The sequence below is a fragment of the Sapajus apella genome, unplaced genomic scaffold (genome assembly GCF_009761245.1).
Source record: "Sapajus apella isolate SASKATOON/1434 unplaced genomic scaffold, GSC_monkey_1.0 scaffold95, whole genome shotgun sequence".
In the NCBI taxonomy this organism is placed as follows: Eukaryota; Metazoa; Chordata; class Mammalia; order Primates; family Cebidae; genus Sapajus; species Sapajus apella.
The window spans coordinates 5687141-5705355 of NW_022437035.1; the positions used below are offsets into that span (position 1 = coordinate 5687141).

At 40.5% G+C, this 18215-nt stretch overlaps 1 protein-coding gene across 11 annotated transcripts in view; it reads left to right on the forward strand.

Annotated features, from left to right (window-relative positions):
• The window catches only part of EWSR1 (EWS RNA binding protein 1), a 31285-nt gene that overhangs the window by 5682 nt on the left and 7388 nt on the right, over positions 1-18215 (forward strand). For 2 of the 11 annotated variants that reach the window (XM_032256768.1, XM_032256758.1), the window contains exons 4-12: positions 251-377; positions 781-798; positions 5395-5581; positions 8892-9059; positions 12433-12644; positions 14071-14251; positions 17012-17049; positions 17587-17619; positions 17940-18058. In XM_032256768.1, coding sequence (XP_032112659.1) covers positions 251-377; positions 781-798; positions 5395-5581; positions 8892-9059; positions 12433-12644; positions 14071-14251; positions 17012-17049; positions 17587-17619; positions 17940-18058 — 1083 coding nt within the window. Of the gene's footprint in view, positions 1-250; positions 378-780; positions 799-5394; positions 5582-8891; positions 9060-12432; positions 12645-14070; positions 14252-15865; positions 16332-17011; positions 17050-17586; positions 17620-17939; positions 18059-18215 lie in introns of those variants that run through there. The other 9 variants (XM_032256762.1, XM_032256763.1, XM_032256764.1 and 6 more) reach the window with 9 other exon arrangements.

An 18215-nucleotide genomic window follows, 5' to 3' on the forward strand; every position in this document is an offset into this window, starting at 1 on the left:
GAACTTTTTTGTAGCTAACTTTACCATAATATGAGTGAATTAGGTAAGGGATAACATTCGTGATACTGTGATTGCCTGTTTTTTTAAATCTTCTAGAAAGCAATAATTTTGATTTTGGTTCTCCAGTTTAGAAACTTAGACATCAGTCCATTTTACTGCTAACAATTTAGAAACTTAGACATCAGTTCATTTGATTGCTAAAATACAAAAGTTTATATATGAAGTTCTTGCTTTCTTTTTTTTTTTGGAGCAGGCATATGGGCAACAAAGCTATGGAACCTATGGACAGCCTACTGACGTTAGCTATACCCAGGCTCAGACCACTGCAACTTACGGGCAGACCGCCTATGCAACTTCTTATGGACAGCCTCCCACTGGTAAGACCTGCCTTGGAGAGATTTTTGGGTTGTATTGGCTAGGGCATTGGCTAAGAAGCTTGTTAGTCATGCATTTGGATGTATATTCTGGTCCGTACCTTGGCATCTGGGGAATCCTTTATTAGGAAGAGGTATTTTTTTTTCTTCCCTTCCCTTCTAGTCTTGAGAGATCTCTGATACAATGTGGGTGGGATAAATTCTAAGAGAGAAAAGAACTTTTTGTTTGATACAGTGTATAAATAATCTCACAACAAAATGGAGACTATGTAAAAGATTGTGCTAATGCTAAATACTGAGTAAGAATGAGCCTTCTTAAATTGAGCTGCTTAAAAATCAAACTGGTTTCACGTGTTTGCTTCATCTGATAGTGTACCCTCTACTTTTTGTTTTGTGCTTTCCACAGTAGAAGGGACCAGTACAGGTTTGACTATCCTGCTCATTCTTGCATGGGAAATGCTTTCCATCTTGTCTAACCCTGTAATGTTAACCCTTCAGGTGTTTTCATTTGTTTAACCCCCCCAAACTTTCTAACATCACACACAGCAAGGTGCTAATGAAAAACTGCTTCAGGTGTCATTTGCAGATCCATGTCCTATTCTTTATATGATTTTGGGAAAGGTTTTCTTATGTTACTCTGTTTCAAGCCTTAATAATAGTTGTTTACCTTCCCAAGGGTATTTCAGATGATTTCTCCCCAGCTAATTTTCTCCTGTTCCCTGAAGGATAGATTGCATGATCAGATTTATTTAGAGGAGCAGACTGCCACCCTGCATGTATCATGTTTGTCTATTGGTTGGTTTCTAGTCCAGACACATTTTATTTTCTGTTTCAAGTGTTATGAATTATTTTAATCCATGGTATGTCTTGAATATATATAATAGCATTCCAAGAAACTAAAAAATAAACCATTCTAAGAATTAGAAGAAATTGTATTCTGATACTGAGGTTGGGTGGGATACATGAAAAATCTATGATAATTTTTTTGTGTTTAGTGCTGTGAAATGTTTCAGGCTCTCTGCCTCCCCTTTTACTATTGTTATTGTAAAAGACTGTTTAATAAAGTTCTAAAGGTGTCAGAGCTCTTACTTTCAAACTATCTTTAGTTCACCAAATTATATATAGTCAAGGAGAAAACCCTATCTGTAATTTATCTCATTGAGTACCAGTGTCCTGATTTTGATGTGAGGTACTTTGTAACCCATCTAGGGTGTTTCTCAAATAGGATGGGAAATGTTTATGTAAACTTTCTGGTGGCGGTAATTGCAGCTGTGGGAAGAGCTGGAACTAAAATTATGCAGTTTGGATTTTTTAGCATAGAATTTTGAAATTGTGAGATAAACTTCATGTATTAAAGCTATTACTTTTTTAAAAACAAGTATGATGTGATCATGTGGCTTAGATCTAGCATTTGGAATCCTTAGATCATTTTACTGGGATGCGATGGAGTGATGTAATGGTGAAGTAATGGTTCTCTGGAGCCATGTATCATATTGTCATTGGTTGAGAAAGCTCCATCATGACTCTGGGCCTGAAAAGTACAGGTCACCCTCATATAGAGACTAGTAGGTTTGATTAGCTAGATTGCAGTTAATACCATATGTATAGAATTCACAGTTTATAGGGTGACTTCTTATCTCCCTTAGAACTTTTGGGTTATAAAAATCAAAATTAAGCCTGATGAGCAAAGACAGAGCGAGACCCTCTATCTCAAAAAAAAAAAAAAAAAAAAAAAAAGTCATTGGGTAATCATTGGAGGGAATAGATAAAAATACACCGTTCTCTTCTAGGATTTTTATTTTTTTTATTTATTTATTTTTTAATAGAGGGAGTTTTGCTCTTTTGCCCAGGCTGGAGTGCAGTGACAAAACTGAGTAGGAGCCTAATAGGTAGTGAGTGGGTTCAAGCGCATATACTGCTTTTTTCCTTACATCAGGCTGCCTTTACACATAGAAATCATTGGGACCAAGTGCCGTGGCTCACGCCTGTAATCCTAGCACTTTGGGAGGTCGAGGTGGGCAGATCATGAGGTCAGGAGATGGAGACCATCCTGGCCAACATGATGAAACGCCATCTCTACTAACAGTACAAAAATTAGCTGGACATGGTGGCGCATACCTGTAATCCCAGTTACTCGGGAGGCTGAGGCAAGAGAATCGCTTGAACCTGGGAGGCGGAGGCTGCAGTGAGCCGAGACCACACCATTGTACTCTAGCCTGGGCATCAGAGTGAGACACTATCTTCAAAAAAAAAGATAATCATTGGAGGAAATAAATCAAAATACATTGTTCTCTTCTAGGATTTTTTTGTTTTTTTTAAGATGGGGTTTCACCATGTTGGTTAGGCTGGTCTTGAACTCCTGACCTCAGGTGATCCGCCCGCCTTGGCCTCCAAAGTGCTTGGATTACAGGCATGAGCCACTATGCCCGGCCTTTTTTTTAAGAGGGAGTCTTGCTGTTGCCCAGGCAGGAGTGCAGTGGCGCAATCTCAGCTCACTGCAACCTCCACCTCCAAGGTTCAAGCGATTCTCCTGCCTCACCCACCCAAGTAGCTGGGTTTACAGGCATTCACCACCATGCCCAGCTAATTTTTGTATTTTAATAGAGATGGGGTTTGACCCTGTTGGCCAGGCTGGTCTTGAACTCTTAACCTGAAGTGATTGATCTGCCTTGGCCTCCCAAAGTGCTGGGATTACAGGCATGAGCGGCCACGTCCAACCTCTTCTAGGATTTTTAAAAATTAAACTTTAGAATAAAGCCATGTAAACGTCAGTTCAGTGGAATTCTTAAAAACTTTTTTACTGTTGAACAAAAATTTTGGTTGGTGTGTATAATGTTTCTTACCACCTTTTTCCTTGAAGCTGTCAACACATAGTAGGTGTGTGTTTTTTGTTTTTTGTTTTTTGTTTTTTTTTGCCATTGGTCTTTTTTTGGTCATTAAATCATTTTGCTTTGTTGGTTTTTGTTCATTTTGCTTGGCTGCTTTTGTGGGTACCACAGATTAATTAAAAGATTACTTGTTGACCCAGTGTCTGTTGCTATAATCCTTAGCATGACAAGGCCCTAACTGTTGCTGCATAGTTTTGCAACATGAGTTATTGCCCTGATCACTTTTAGTTTTTTGTTTTTTTAGTTGCCCTCCTTGTAAATCTTACAGATTCTCGTGTAGTGGGGAGTAATCTGTACAAACAGCAGGGTAGATGGTGTGAGACTTTAAATAAATGAATGCCTTACATGGTTGACCTTAGGATTCTGCCCAAAAATATATATATATATCAGTTCAGATGAATAACAAGCCAACTCAAAAACTTGTATTGCTTGGGACATCCTGTTTTCTGAAATTATGTATAGTTTCATATACGTTTTAACGTAGCAGTTTTGACGAGGAAATTACTGTCTCTGTGTATAATTAAATTCAGAATTTCCTTTCAGTATTTAAGGTGGAGAAGGAAGAGTGTTATACTCTGCTACAAAAGATGGTTGTACAAAAAGAAGCTGATATTTGTTTTTGGCCAGTATGTGAGGACACTTTAAAGCCCTAAATCTTAACTAAAATGAGCAGTCTTGATTCAATATTTATTTTAAGTATGAAAACTGTATCGTGAGATTTAGTGAGATTTACACTTTTTGTGTGTGATGGATATAAATGCTGGCATTTAGACCAAACTTTTTTTTTTAATAGGATCTCTCACTGTTGCCTAGGCTGGATCTTGGCTTACTGCAGCCTTGACCTCCCAGCCTTAAGCAGTCCTCCCACCTCAGCCTCCCAAGTAGCTGGGACTAAAGGCTCACACCACCATACCCAGCTAATTTTGTTTATTTTTTGTAGAGGTGAGGTCTGTGTTGCCCAGTATGGTCTCTAACTCCTGAATTCAAGCAGTCCTCCCACCTTAGCCTCCCAGAGTATAAATCATAGCTTTTATTTCATGGCTTAATTGTGCCCATTGATCATGAGAAAGTAGAGCCCAGCACAGAGAATGATTGTAACACCTCTTAACAGGAAAGAGACTCTAGTTAGGAGCTGCAGACTTTAGGGGTTTTGGTCATGCTTCATGTCCAAGTCCCAAGGGAAAGGCATGGGTCCTGCCTCATCTGGCAGAGGCAGGAGCTAGGGAGAGAATATATCTTGCTTTGCAGCATACCTGTGAGAGCAGGTCATTTCTGACGCCTGGTTAGTGAAATACTGAAGGGGAAGAGGGACTCTAGGGTTTACCTCCAATATTGCTGAGCAGGAAAAGGCCCTTTTGCTTGTGGTAGGTAAGTAAGAGAGGAATGGAGCTTAGTAACTTGATAACCAGGCAGGAAGCTCATTTGTGATGTGAAAACATTAGCTTTTAAATGTTTGTTTGGAGCAGTATCGAAGTTTAATTTTAAATAATTTACCAAAAAAAGTTAAGATGAACTGTGTTAAGCAACTATAATTTATAGTATATCTTTATTATTCATGTGCTCAAATAATTTCTAGTTTCTTCAAGCTTGTGCGTCCCGTGATGTAGTACTTGGGACCAAAGTAAAGTGATTAAATTAATTACTGCCCAAATTACAGGTTTTAGTGCTAGAGCTAGTACCTGGGTCATTATTTTATAATTATTTTTAAATGCTATGTCATTTCCCTTTTACCTTTTTTGGGGGGATATTTTATTCTTGCTTGAGGGTATTTTGGGGTATGTAAGTTTGTTTAGAAACTTATTAAGTAGGCCTGCTAGCAAAATCAGTGCAGACTTGGCTGGCAAAAGCAGACTTGTCTCCTATTCAAGAGGAGGCAGAAGGAACCCCATTTTCTGTAGCGTGACATGTCATTTCCGTTAGGTGTGGGTTTAGAGCAAATGAGATAGTTGCTTTACCAAAAACTAGATACATTCAGAGAACTTAGGCTTTAAATACTAGTTTGTTGCTACTCTTGCTGAAGAGGGTGTATTTAAAGGGGTGGTTTTAAGTAAGTGGTTTACAAATTGTTCTGATAATGAGTAGGCAGATATCTGAGGGGGCCTGAAATCTGATGCATCTCTCCTTTGTTCTAGGTTATACTACTCCAACTGCCCCCCAGGCATACAGCCAGCCTGTCCAGGGGTATGGCACTGGTGCTTATGATACCACCACTGCTACAGTCACCACCACCCAGGCCTCCTACGCAGCTCAGTCTGCATATGGCACTCAGCCTGCTTATCCAGCCTATGGGCAACAGCCAGCAGCCACTGCACCTACAAGGTAAGGCCACAGTCCATTTAATGTGTCAGTCTCACTTTGGAGGGAAAGAGAGCAACTATGTTCACTTAAGAGAATCTGTGATTCGAGCCTGGCCAAGATAGTGAAACCCTATCTCTCCTCTACTAAAAAAAAAAAAAAATACAAAAATTAGCCGGGCATGGTGGCATGCGCCTGTAATCCCAACTACTTGGGAAGCCGAGGCGGGGAATTGCTTGAACCCGGGAGGCAGAGGTTGCAGTGAGCCAAGGTCATGCCACTGTACTCCAGTCTGTTTGACAGAGCAAGACTCCGTCACCAAAAAAAAAAAAAAAATCCGTAATTTAGTTCCTTTTTAATGATTGGAAAGCTTTCACATACTCTCAGATACTCACTGTTGTTAAAGTCATTACAGTAACTGATACGCTAGAACGTACCGCAGAAATATGCTGCATATAACAGTGAAATTGGCTGGATGTGGTGGCACACGCCTATGATCCCAGCTACTGGGGAGGATGAGACAGGAGAATCACTTGAACCCAGGAGATGGAGGTTTCAGTGAACCAAGATGGCGCCACTGTACCTCCAGCCTGGGCAACAGAGCAAGAGTCCATCTCAAAAAGTAAAGTGAAATGGTGCTATCCCAGTGCCAAAATGAGGAATGGCATTGAAGAGTTGTCTGGTTTCAGAATGACCCTTTGGGGTAGTAGAAGGCTATTGTTTTTAAACCTAGAAGAAAATTAATTTGCATGTGTGTGTGTTTTCTTCACAATAGCATAACTGATACAGTTGTACTTTGGTGTTTTATCTTTGGTTTCATTGACCCTGTACATGGATAACTGCTTTCTCTTTGGGAAAAACCTGGTAGTTTACATGGACAGAAGGGGAAAGAGAGCATCATATGAGTCAGGAAATGGTCGTATGACCTAATTGTCTGAAAAGGACATATCCATATCCAAGAAATCAAACATTACTACCTTGGCTTAAGCAGTTGATTACATTATATAGAGGCTTTATAATCTAAATACTACAGGCAAATAAAAATTCCTAATTGGGTAGCCTGCTATAGGGTGAACAGAGCTCATACCCCATGACTGGTTAGCAGGTAAACAATATTAATTATTACTTAACAACAGATTTTAGTTCTTTGCTTTAGACAGTGACTTAGGTGGCTTCTGTACCCAGTCTTCGAGGTACATTGAATTCTGGTTTGAAAGAAGACATTTTAGGGGATAAAATCAATTTCCAACCTAGACTTATCTGCTCTAGAGGGAAGAAACGAGCTCTGACACTCTTGAAATTACTTCTAAAATGCACAGTGAGTAATCAGAGCCACTCGGTAGGCAGCCTTTGCAGTAGTTACGTTAAACTAACTGAAAACACTCTGTTGTCCAGGCTGGAGTGCAGTAGGCGCATTCCCGAAAGGGCCCCATTCAGAGTGTTATCAGATATATGAAGTCCCATTTGATACTCAGATGTAACAGCATATCCAAGCCATATCTGGAGGGTTTTATATGTGAATTGGGTTTTGATAAGTCATCCTTTTTTTTTTTTTTTTTTTTTTTTTCCCTCAGTCGTTACCTCTTTATAATAGCTGTCTATCTTATAATCATTGGCAGCTATTCCTTTTCCCCATTGGAAAGAGGGGCATGGGACCCATTTCAGCTCGGGAGAAGTTAGTACTTTACATCCTCTCTTGTCTTCCTGGTTTTCTTGTTTGTTTTTGTTTGGTTGTTTTCTGAGATGGAGTCTTGCTCTGTTCAGGCTGGAGTGCAATGGCGAGTATGCCCGCCTCCCAGGTTCAAGCAATTCTTTTGCCTCAGCCTCCCAAGTGGCTGGGACTACAGGCGTGTTCCACCATCCCCGGCTAATTTTTGTATTTTTAATAGAGACAAGGTTTCATTACATTGACCAGGCTGCTCTTGAACTCGTGACCTCAAGTGATTCACCCGCCTGGGCCTCCCAAAGTGCTGGGGTTACAGGTGTGAGCCACTGCGCCCATCCTGCCTGTTGATTCTTTGGGCTTTGTTTAAAATATTAATAGCTCTAACTCACTGTGCTGCAGCCTTGGTATAAATTGTTAGGGCTAAGAGTCAATAGAAACTCCTGGAGTTTTTCCTTGGAAATGAGATTAATTTTTATCGTTTAACAGGGATATTTACTTTCAGGTTCATCCAAGCAGGGTGTTGGCAGGGGTCTCTTTGCCTTACTCAGGTGTTTCCATTACAGAAACTTTAAGCCAAAGTTGGATTAATTTATGGCAGCCCAGTTTAGGAAATGTTTTTTCTGGTTTGTCGGTTGGTGTTTTGTTTTGTTTTGTTTTGAGACAGTTTGCTCTGTGGCCCAGGCTGGAGTGCAGTGGCACAATCTCGGCTCTCTGCAACCTCTGCCTCCAGGGTTCAAGTGATTCTCCTGCCTCAGCCTCCTAAGTAGCTGGGATTACAGGTGCCCGCCACCACACCTGGCTAATTTTTTGTATTTCTAGTAGAGACGGAGTTTCACTTAGTTGGCCAGGCTGGTCTTGAACTCCTGACATCAGGCAATCCACCTGCCTTGGCCTCCCAAAATGCTAGGATTACAGGTGTGAGCCACTGCCCCTGGCAGTTTGTTTTTTGACATGGTGTCTCTCTGTCGCCCAGGCTGTGCATCTTTCACCCCAGCAATCCTTCCATCTCAGCCTCCCAAGTAGCTGAGACCACAGGCATGTACTACCATACCTGGCTAATTTTTTTCTATTTCTGTAGAGGTGGGGGTCTCCCTGTATTGCCCAGGCTAGTCTCAAACTTCTGGGCTCAAGCTATTCTCCTGCCTTGGCCTCCCAAAGTGCTGGGATTACAGGTGTGAGCCACCATGCTTGGCCTGATCTGTTTTTAATAAATGAGAAACATAAACCCACAGATTCTCTAAATATATGATGCTGTGGACTTACGTAAATATTACTGTAACCTAAAAGTTAACATTATTGTTAGTTTCTTGTCTTCAGCAGTCCGCTTAGAAAAAGCATTTATTCCCTAACAGATTACTTCTCCCAGATCACCTAAACTGGTAGCACACAATATCGAAACGCTCATTTATAACTCTTACTGTGATGAATGGAGATATTGATGTCTCTTCTGTAGATACGATTGATTCTCCCCCTTCCTTAGCGTTGCCTTCCACAAATATAGTGGCACTGACATGGGTTTGATAGTTTACTCTAGGATTGTATTTATTTCCAAGCTTAATCGTAACATTGCTTATTGCTTATAGATGTGTAGCATTCTTACCCAGTTGTTTTGTGTTTGGCAGACCACAAAAGTCACTTTTTTATTTTATTTTTTATTTCTCTTCTTAGACCGCAGGATGGTAACAAGCCCACTGAGACTAGTCAACCTCAGTCTAGCACAGGAGGTTACAACCAGCCCAGCCTAGGATATGGACAGAGTAACTACAGTTATCCCCAGGTACCTGGGAGCTACCCTATGCAGCCAGTCACCGCACCTCCATCCTACCCTCCTACCAGGTCAGTCTACTTTTTGTGGTAAGTAACAAAAAAGTTTCTTTCAGGTTGTTGACCAGCTTACTTTGACGTCTTTAGATAAGGTATGTTATTTGACTGTCCCAGTGATAAGTGGTCTGACCATACTTAGTTATATTAAAGCCTCAGTTCTAGGTTCCTATAGTGTTGCCTGGCAGCTAGTAACTATTCTCTCTACAGACAAACATTTTTTTACTACTCTAGGTTCTTCCTTTTGCTGTTTTAGTTAACTCGGATGAGAAGCAGAAGTATATGAAAGCATGTAAATAGAACCATAAGAGCCATCTTCTCCAGTGCAGTTAGGATAAGTAAAGTATAGGGCATTATAATTCACCTTATCATTTTGTATTTTACCTAATGCATAAAGGTTCATTCAGGCACTAATATTTTAATGTTTAGAGCAAGTCTTTTTTATTTATTTTGAGATGGAGTCTCGTTCTGTCGCCGGGCTGCGGTGCCACGGCATGATCTCGGCTCACAGCAACCTCCGTTTCCCCGGTTTAAGCAGTTCTCTTGCCTCAGCCTCCAAGTAGCTGGGACTACAGGCACATACCACCACAGCCAGCTAATTTTTGTATTTTTAGTAGAGATGGGCTTCACCATGTTGGCTGGGCTGGGCTGGCCTCGGATTCCTGACCTCAGGTTATCTGCCCACCTTGGCCTCCCAGAGTGCTGGGATTACATATGAGCCACCGTGCCTGGCTTTTTTATTTATTTATTTTTTATTTTTAGACAAGGTCATTCTCTGTTGACCAGGCTGGAGTGCACTTCACAATTACTGCTCACTGTAGCCTCAACCTCACGGTCTCAAGCAGTCCTCTCACCTCAGTCTCCCAAGTAGCTGGACCTGCAGGTGTGTGTCACCACTCCCAGCTAATTCTTGTTGTTTTGTTTTGTTTTTGTTTTTTTAAGAGAGAAGGTTTCACCTGTTGCCCAGGCTGGTCTTGAACTTCTGGGCTCAAGCAGTTCACCTGCTGCAGCCTCCCAAAGTAGTGGATGGGACTACAGACAAGAGCACCCGTCCCACTTTGGTGTTTTTTTTAGTAGCAACAAGGTTTCTTGGCCGGGCTGTCTTGACCTCGTGAGCCACTGCACCCTGCTGGTTTTTTTTAAGTAGAGGAAGAACTGCAAGTTTTCCTTTTTGAGACAGTCTCACTCTGTCGCTCAGGCTGGAATGCAGTGGCATGATCTCCATTCACTGCAACCTCTGCCTCCCAGGGATTCTTATTCCTCAACCTCGTGAGCAGCTGGGACTACAGGCACTTAATTTTTGGTTTTGTTTTGTTGTTTTGAGATGGAGTTTCACTCTTACTGCCCAGGCTGGAGTGAAATGTCACAATCTCAGCTTATTGCAACTGCTGCCTCCCAGGTTCAAGTGATTGTCCTGCTTCAGCCTCCCGAGTAGCTGGGATTACAAGTGCTAGTAGTGACAGGGTTTCACCATGTTGACCAGGCCGGTCTCCAACTCCTGGCCTCATGTGATCCTCCCATCTTGGCCTCCAAAGTACTGGGATTATGAGGTTACAAGCATGAACCACCATGCCTGGCCTGCAAGTTTTCTTAACCCATGTGTAATTAGATGTGGGTTTTCAAATTGTTTGAATTGTTCCCCAAAACTTACTTTTGCTACAAGTAGCAGGCGTTTTTTTTTTTTTTTTTTACACTTAATTCCATTTTTTTCTTTTTGAAACAGACATGAACAGGTTTAGGAACAAGTAGAATTGACTGCGTTTTTCTCCATACAGCTTGGAGCAAAAGTGGTTAGGGCTTACAACTCTTCTTCCACAGAGCAGGTTCTTACCTGTTGTGTTGAGAACAGTTAATCTGGCAAGTTGGATAGGTACACAGTGAGGCAGTTGAATTCATATAGCTGTGGTGAGGGATGTGATGTGTTAGAACCTTAGTTTATTTATGTTTGAAGACAGCTTCACTCTTGAGGCTGGGCTACAGTGACACAGTCATAACTCACTGTAGCCTTGAACTTCCTGGCATAGTTTAATCAGACTTAAAAATATATGTTCTTACTGTTTCTCATCATGATTTGTCAAGCATAATACCAGTTTGGGTTGTTTTTTTTTTTTTGGTTTTGAGATGGAGTTTCACTCTTGTTGCCCAAGCCTGGAGTGCAGTGGCGTGATCTCATCTCACCGCGACCTCCACCTCCTATGTTCCAGCAATTCTCCTGCCTCAGCCTCCAGAGTAGCTGGGTTTATAGGCATATGCCACCACTCCCAGCTAATTTCGTATTTTTAGTAGAGACGGAATTTCTCTTTGTTGGTCAGGCTGGTCTCAAACTCCCAACCTCAGATGGTTCACCCACCTCAGCCTCCCAAAGTCCTGGGATTACAAGCATGAGCCACTGCGCCCAGCCTAATTTTATTTTATTATTATTATTATTATATATTTTTTGAGGCAGAGTCTTGCTCTGTCACCCAGGCTGGAGTGCAGTGGCGCAATCTCGGCTCACTGCAACTCTGCCTCCCCAGTTTAAACTAATCACTTGCCTCAGCTTCCCAAGTAGCTGGGACTACAGGCACATGCCACCATACCCAGCTAATTTTTGCATTTTTTAGTAGAGACAGGGTTTCACCATGTTGGCCAGGCTGGTCTCAAACTCCTAACCTCAGGTGATCCACCCATCCCTGCCTCCCAAAGTGTTGGGATTACAGGTGTGAGCCACCATTCTTTTCAAGTTTTATTTCTGTGAAAGAACGTATCTGATTAGTTTCTCTCATGTAATTGACATAACAATTTTAATATTTATCTTTCATACAGTACCTTCATTTTGAAGTTTCCTTATCCTTTATTAATACTTAGATTTTATAATCAGGTATGTCTGAAAGATTGAAAGTAGCAAAAACAGATCTTCAAGAGAAAAACTACTATTTTTGTGTTCCATACCCTTATCCCTTCAGGATTGTTAACTCGAGATTATTGGCGCGCAGGCTTGGAACTAAATGCCTCACTTCACTCTCTGCATTTTCCCAGTCCCCATTTCACTGGGTCAGCCTTGCCCAAGTGCATATGTGCATTAATACAGGCAGTATCTAAACTCCCATATTTGCCTTTAATATAGTTGAAAACGACATTGTTTTAAATGGTAGTAGAGATTAAGAGGAAACTCTTTTTAAGGGTTGTGCAGATGGTTGTTATAATGATTCCCCTTCTCATTTAAAGTTTTATTGTTCTGAATACAAAAATATTTGCAGATTTGAAATTCAAATTGTTGATGTATAGAAAGTAAGTGTTTTATGGATGTCTGTGTCACATGCTGTGAATGTCTCTTTTATTTAGAGGATTTGAAATAACAAGCTGCCTTTCCTTTCTAAAAAGCTTTTTTTTTCTTTCTTTCTTTCAGCTATTCCTCTACACAGCCGACTAGTTATGATCAAAGCAGTTATTCTCAGCAGAACACCTATGGGCAACCAAGCAGCTATGGACAGCAGAGTAGCTATGGTCAACAAAGCAGCTATGGGCAGCAGCCTCCCACTAGTTACCCACCCCAAACTGGATCCTACAGCCAGGCTCCAAGTCAATATAGCCAACAGAGCAGCAGCTACGGGCAGCAGAGTGAGTTGCTAAGAGAGAAAACCAAATAAGGATGATTATGTTTGGAGTTTTTTGTGGATTTTTTTGGTTTTGGTTTTGTTTTTGAGATGGTGTTTCACTCTTGGCAGCAAGGCTGGAGTGTAGTGGTGCAATCTTGGCTCTCTGCAACCTCTGCCTCCTGGTTTAAGTGATTTTCCTCCCTCAGCCTCCTGAGTAGCTGGGATTATAGGTGCCCACCACCACACCCAGTCAATTTTTGTATTTTTTGTAGAGACGGGGTTTCACCATGTTGGTCAGGCTGGTCTTGACCTCTTGACCTCAGGTGGTCTGCCCGCCTTAGCCTCCCATAGTGTTGGGATTATAGGCATGAGCCACTGCACCCAGCCATATTTGGAGTTTTTGAACAGGGGGATACTGTACCATAGTTTGCTTTTGGAATCCAGGGTGCATCTTTAGGGTATGACATTCTAACAGCTGGAGTAAAGATTTCAGTGTTTTTTTCCAATTTAATTGTTTTTAGTATGCCTTGCTAAAAAAGAAAAGAGAGAACTGTAATTGATCAGAAAAAAATGTTTTAGACTGCTAGCCCTGATGTCTTTGGGGAGGTTGTATGCAGTGAGTAATTCCAACATTGTCTTTGGCCTCCCTATCAGTCATTAATGTAAAGTGAGCAGGCAGCCATTGCAGGCTACTACGATTTTGATAGTCAAGTAAAAGCTGTTTTTTGCTTGCTGTTTTTTTATATCCATTAGTGTGAGGGAAAAGGCCAGCCATGGTGGCTCACACCTGTAATCCCAGCACTTGGGAGACCAAGGTGGAAGAATCACTTGAGGCCAGGAGTTTGAGACCAGCCTGGACAACATAGTGAGACACCCTGTCTTTTTAAAAATAAATAAAGATTTTTAAAAAAATAGAAAAGGTAAAGGGGAAAAATATTCCTACAGAATATTTGCAGGTCTTTTGTGTGGAGAGAGGTAACCAAAAACATAAAATTATTTTCAGAATTTAGTTTGTACCAGAATTGTTGCTCTTTTTAAATTATATTCCATCTATGGGGATATCTTAACAACTGAAAGCAGTAGTGTGTTGCTTTATGGAGCTCAGCCCCTAGCAGTATGCTAAAGCTCTAAGAAACCTGGCTCTGTTTTCATTTCTTGAGTATAGTTCAAAAGAAGCTGCTTTTGGAGACATCTTAGGATTCAGAACCCTATTAACTATGTTAGCCAGAGTGCTTTTCTAACTATATAAGGTTATTTCAGCCATGATGAACCAGCAGTTTTCATTGAACTTAAAAGAGCCTACCAATTAAGGGGTGCTTTATCATGATGTAAAGAAGATGGCACCTTAGTTAATGCCTTGCAGTCGAGGGTTTTGTGGTTCCAGGAGAAAGTATCAGGCAGTGGTATAAATGCTGGTCCCTGGCTTACAGATGTGACTCTTTCCTCAGGTTCATTCCGACAGGACCACCCCAGTAGCATGGGTGTTTATGGGCAGGAGTCTGGAGGATTTTCCGGACCAGGAGAGAACCGGAGCATGAGTGGCCCTGATAACCGGGGCAGGGGAAGAGGGGGATTTGATCGTGGAGGCATGAGCAGAGGTGGGCGGGGAGGAGGACGCGGTGGAATGGGGTAAGAGCAAACCTTTTCTCCTTTTACCTAATTTTGTTTCATCCATAGGATTTTCAATGGAAAGAAGGGACTGAAAGACATAAGAAATTAATTTCTGCATTTCCATGGACAATCTGTTGAGCTCAAGCCATCTTCTAAAACATGGAAATGTCATCTTTGTGGCATTATTAAGTGGCAGTTTATTTTCTTTCCCTGCCAGTATACTTTGTTGGGTTGGGGAGAACAAAGAATGGTTTTGAAACCAGAGCTTTCAGTTCCCTTCATGGTTTCCAGAGGTGAGAAGCCTCTGTGGGTAATAGACTTGGGATGGAACACACACAACCCTTCTAATGACCCTAAGTTTTTAACTAATTGCCTTTAAGTGGTTGTCTTGAAATACCTGGTGTATATACTGCAGAAAAGGAATGCAGCTATTTTCCACAATGTTTGTCCCCAATTTCTGTTTGTACTCAGAATTGTTGAACATAATAATGAAGATCTTGGTTCCATAATCCTTAAACTATAGCCTGAGGTGCACCTGATACATAGAGTTTGGATGGAACACAGAAAAATCCGATAGCATTTTGCAGAGTAATGTATATAATTATAGGCTTACTTCCTACTGGAGATTTTGAAAGTCTAAATCGGTTTGACCATTTTGATTGATGGCACAATCTGGTTTAGAAAACTTTGTTTAGATCAATGACATAACCCTGCTGCCTGTGCCTGCCCTTCCCCTCCCTTCTCCCATTCCCTTTTCCCTATCTGGTGTCTGTACTTTGATGAAGGTGAGCTGTATTGGTGGTTAACATAATCCGGAAGGCTTAGTTCTGTGTGTGTTCTGTCCCTAATAAACTACTTTTTTAAAAAAAAGTTATGCAGAATGTTAGATATAGTTACATTTGGTATGCCACTATTCTACGAAAAATTAAATAGCATTTCTTTTTTAAATAGAATAAACTTCAAAATTAAGTTGACCTTTAACTTTTGTACTAGCACGTACTCTTCACACTCAAGAGATACTGTTTTGCGTATTCTGCATAACTTTAAGAAAGTCTTTAGTGAAATCTTTATTGGAGGAAAGTCATTTGATAACATGCAAAAATTTATTAATTTGCTATAAAGTAAAATCAATCTTATGATTTGGAAAATATTCTATTATAAAGGTTTCACTTCTTTTTGGATGTTTTAAAATAGACATAGACACTTGAAAGTACTATCATCACGTCTCAAATCACCCAGAATTCCTAGTATTTTTAAATTGCTAAAACAATTTCAAGTTTATTTAAATATTCCAGAAGATACAATCCTAGTAATTGTGCTAGACTTTGCTAGTAGAGGGGTCCCCTCTTACCGTGTGAGAAGTCTCTCAGCTGTAGAAGAGACCATGGCTTTCCCCATAGGTTTTTCAGCAGACTGTGAAGTAGTCTGTCGGATCCTGTGGGGATAGAACAGGGGCATTTCCCTCGTCCCCCCTTTTTAATGTGGTGTGGTGATGGTTTTCAGTGTCTTCTGCAGGTAAGGCACTCAATGTTGTTAACATGCCCTTTTTCATTGCCTCAGTATTTTGATATTTTCATTGGCTGTTAAACGTGGAAACTTTTTAACATGCTTTGTCGCATTTATATGCTACAGGTTACAAAGTGAGAGCCTTGTATACACTTCAATACTTAAAAAGTACCCGTACTCAGTACTCAGCCGGCAGCATAATGAAAAGTGGGACTAGACACGGTGTCCATATGGAGAGGAAAAATATACATAGAATATTTTTAACAAAATGTATTCATTGTATAAATGGAATCCTTCTGTAACTTTGGTAACTGCATACTTGTTGTTTGGTAATGAACCAGAGGAGGTATAATACTCTAGAATTGTGTAACATTAAAGTGTAAACTTTTGTGTTTAAAGAGAGAGAACATTTTATGGTGTGTACTTTTAAAAGGAAACAAAGCTGCATGCAACAGCTTGAAATTGTATATTCAGGTATTAAAGGTGCAATACTGGTTAGAAAAAACACAGGGCCTCCCACTGGGGAGCTGCCTTTATTTAATTCTAAAGAAAATAAAATCTAACCCAAAAAGTCCAATTCATATTTCCCTCTCCCCTCTTAAAAATAAGTAATTTTACATGGCCTTAGTCATTATTCTAACTGATGTGTCTATAAAGTTGCACCCCCAGTCCGTTGAGCCTTGGTATTTGTTGTAAATTCTCCTTTCACAGCGATTGTTAAATCTATTAGTGCCCTGAGATGTATGGCTTTATGCTGAAGATTGGCTGGATGCGTCCTCTGATGTGTGTTGTAGGAATTTAATGTGGTTGTTTCCTGCTTTATTTTACTGTGACTTGTTAGGAAGCCCAGGGCCTCATTTGGCTCTCCTTTGGGAGAGGTTGAGGGTGCACCTTTATGAACATGGAAAGGTGGTTTATCTCGGCACTTAACCCCCACTTGCTCCTCCCCTCTGTACCAAGCTTTTTCACCTAATGGGGCGGGTGTTTGGGGTCTGTTTTTCTTCCTAATTTGCCAAGTATTGCACTATTAATACCAGCCCCCGAAATGAAAGGAACCAATCACACTGGTGTGTACAATCAGACAAGCAAGGTTGTATATTGAGGAAATTTGAGCAAGCTGCCCTGAAGAAAGGCATAGTGACAAGATGAGAGAGATGCATTGTTTGGAGATGTGTTTAGCCAGTGCCCTTCTTCCCCAAGAGCCCCCCCAAGGCTCAGAGCGGTACTGGCTTTTAAAGGGAAAGGCCTTCATTTCTTCGTTTATCCCCCCAGCAGCGCTGGAGAGCGAGGTGGCTTCAATAAGCCTGGTGGTAAGTTTTTGAGTATTACCATAGATAGTGTTTAAAAAAAAAATGAAGTCAGTTTTTAGAAAACTATAATTTTTTTTATTAGTTTCATAAGCGGTTTAAAAATGATCTATACAAAAGAGACTAATGGGTACTGCCGGCATTGTCTTAGGGGTAATAAGGTTAACCTATGGTTACAAAACAAAGGGTAACTTGAAGTATTGAGTAACTGCTTCTGTAATATGGGGGAGAATAAATTTTTAAATTTGGTTTATTTGGAGGAAAAATTTTGACTTAAATTTAACACTGATTTGGCACATAAGCATTGAGAGTGTATTTGGTTAATGGTTTAGAAGCAAACCAGCAAAGAAAAAAGCAAACCCTAGCAAACCTTTCACAAACGTTAAAGAAGCACTGCTCCATTTTAGCAGTGCGGGTCATTTTGAATTTAATGAATCCCCATCAAATGGTGGTATAGTAGATAGCTATGTGTGTTTGTAAGGTTTGTAGCTTGCAAGACGTGCACTAATAATATTTTATATGATCTTTCCTGGTTGGCAGGACCCATGGATGAAGGACCAGATCTTGATCTAGGTAATTTTGAAATCTTGAACTTAATACTGTGCTTTGTAAATTAATGATAACAGAGGTAAATGCATGCTTAGAGTTCAGCAGCCTGATAGATCAGTGTGATTTTCTTGCTGTCAAGGACAGTTTGGGGTATCCTTTATTGTGAGCATATACTCATAATTGCCTTAAGCAAAGTAAACCAAAAGTTCCATAGCATTCTTCTTAGTAAGCTTGGTAGTTTTCTTAGATTTATGATGAATTCCCTTGGGCAGTAGTGACCAGGTAATTAAGAAACCCTTGTATCTACATGATAATAACTTTTTCTATCTTGTTTTCTCTGGAAGGCCCACCTGTAGATCCAGATGAAGATTCCGACAACAGTGCAATTTATGTACAAGGATTAAATGATAATGTGACTCTAGATGATCTGGCAGACTTCTTTAAGCAGTGTGGGGTTGTTAAGGTCAGTAAAAGCATAACCAGGTCATCTGGCAGAACTTCAAACCACAGAGCATTTTAAAGAGATTGAATTGATGTTGAGAGTTGTTTTTTTAAGGTTGCTTTTGCCTGACTTCTTTCTGGATATCTTATGGTTTGTTCAAAAAAAAAAAAAAAAAAAA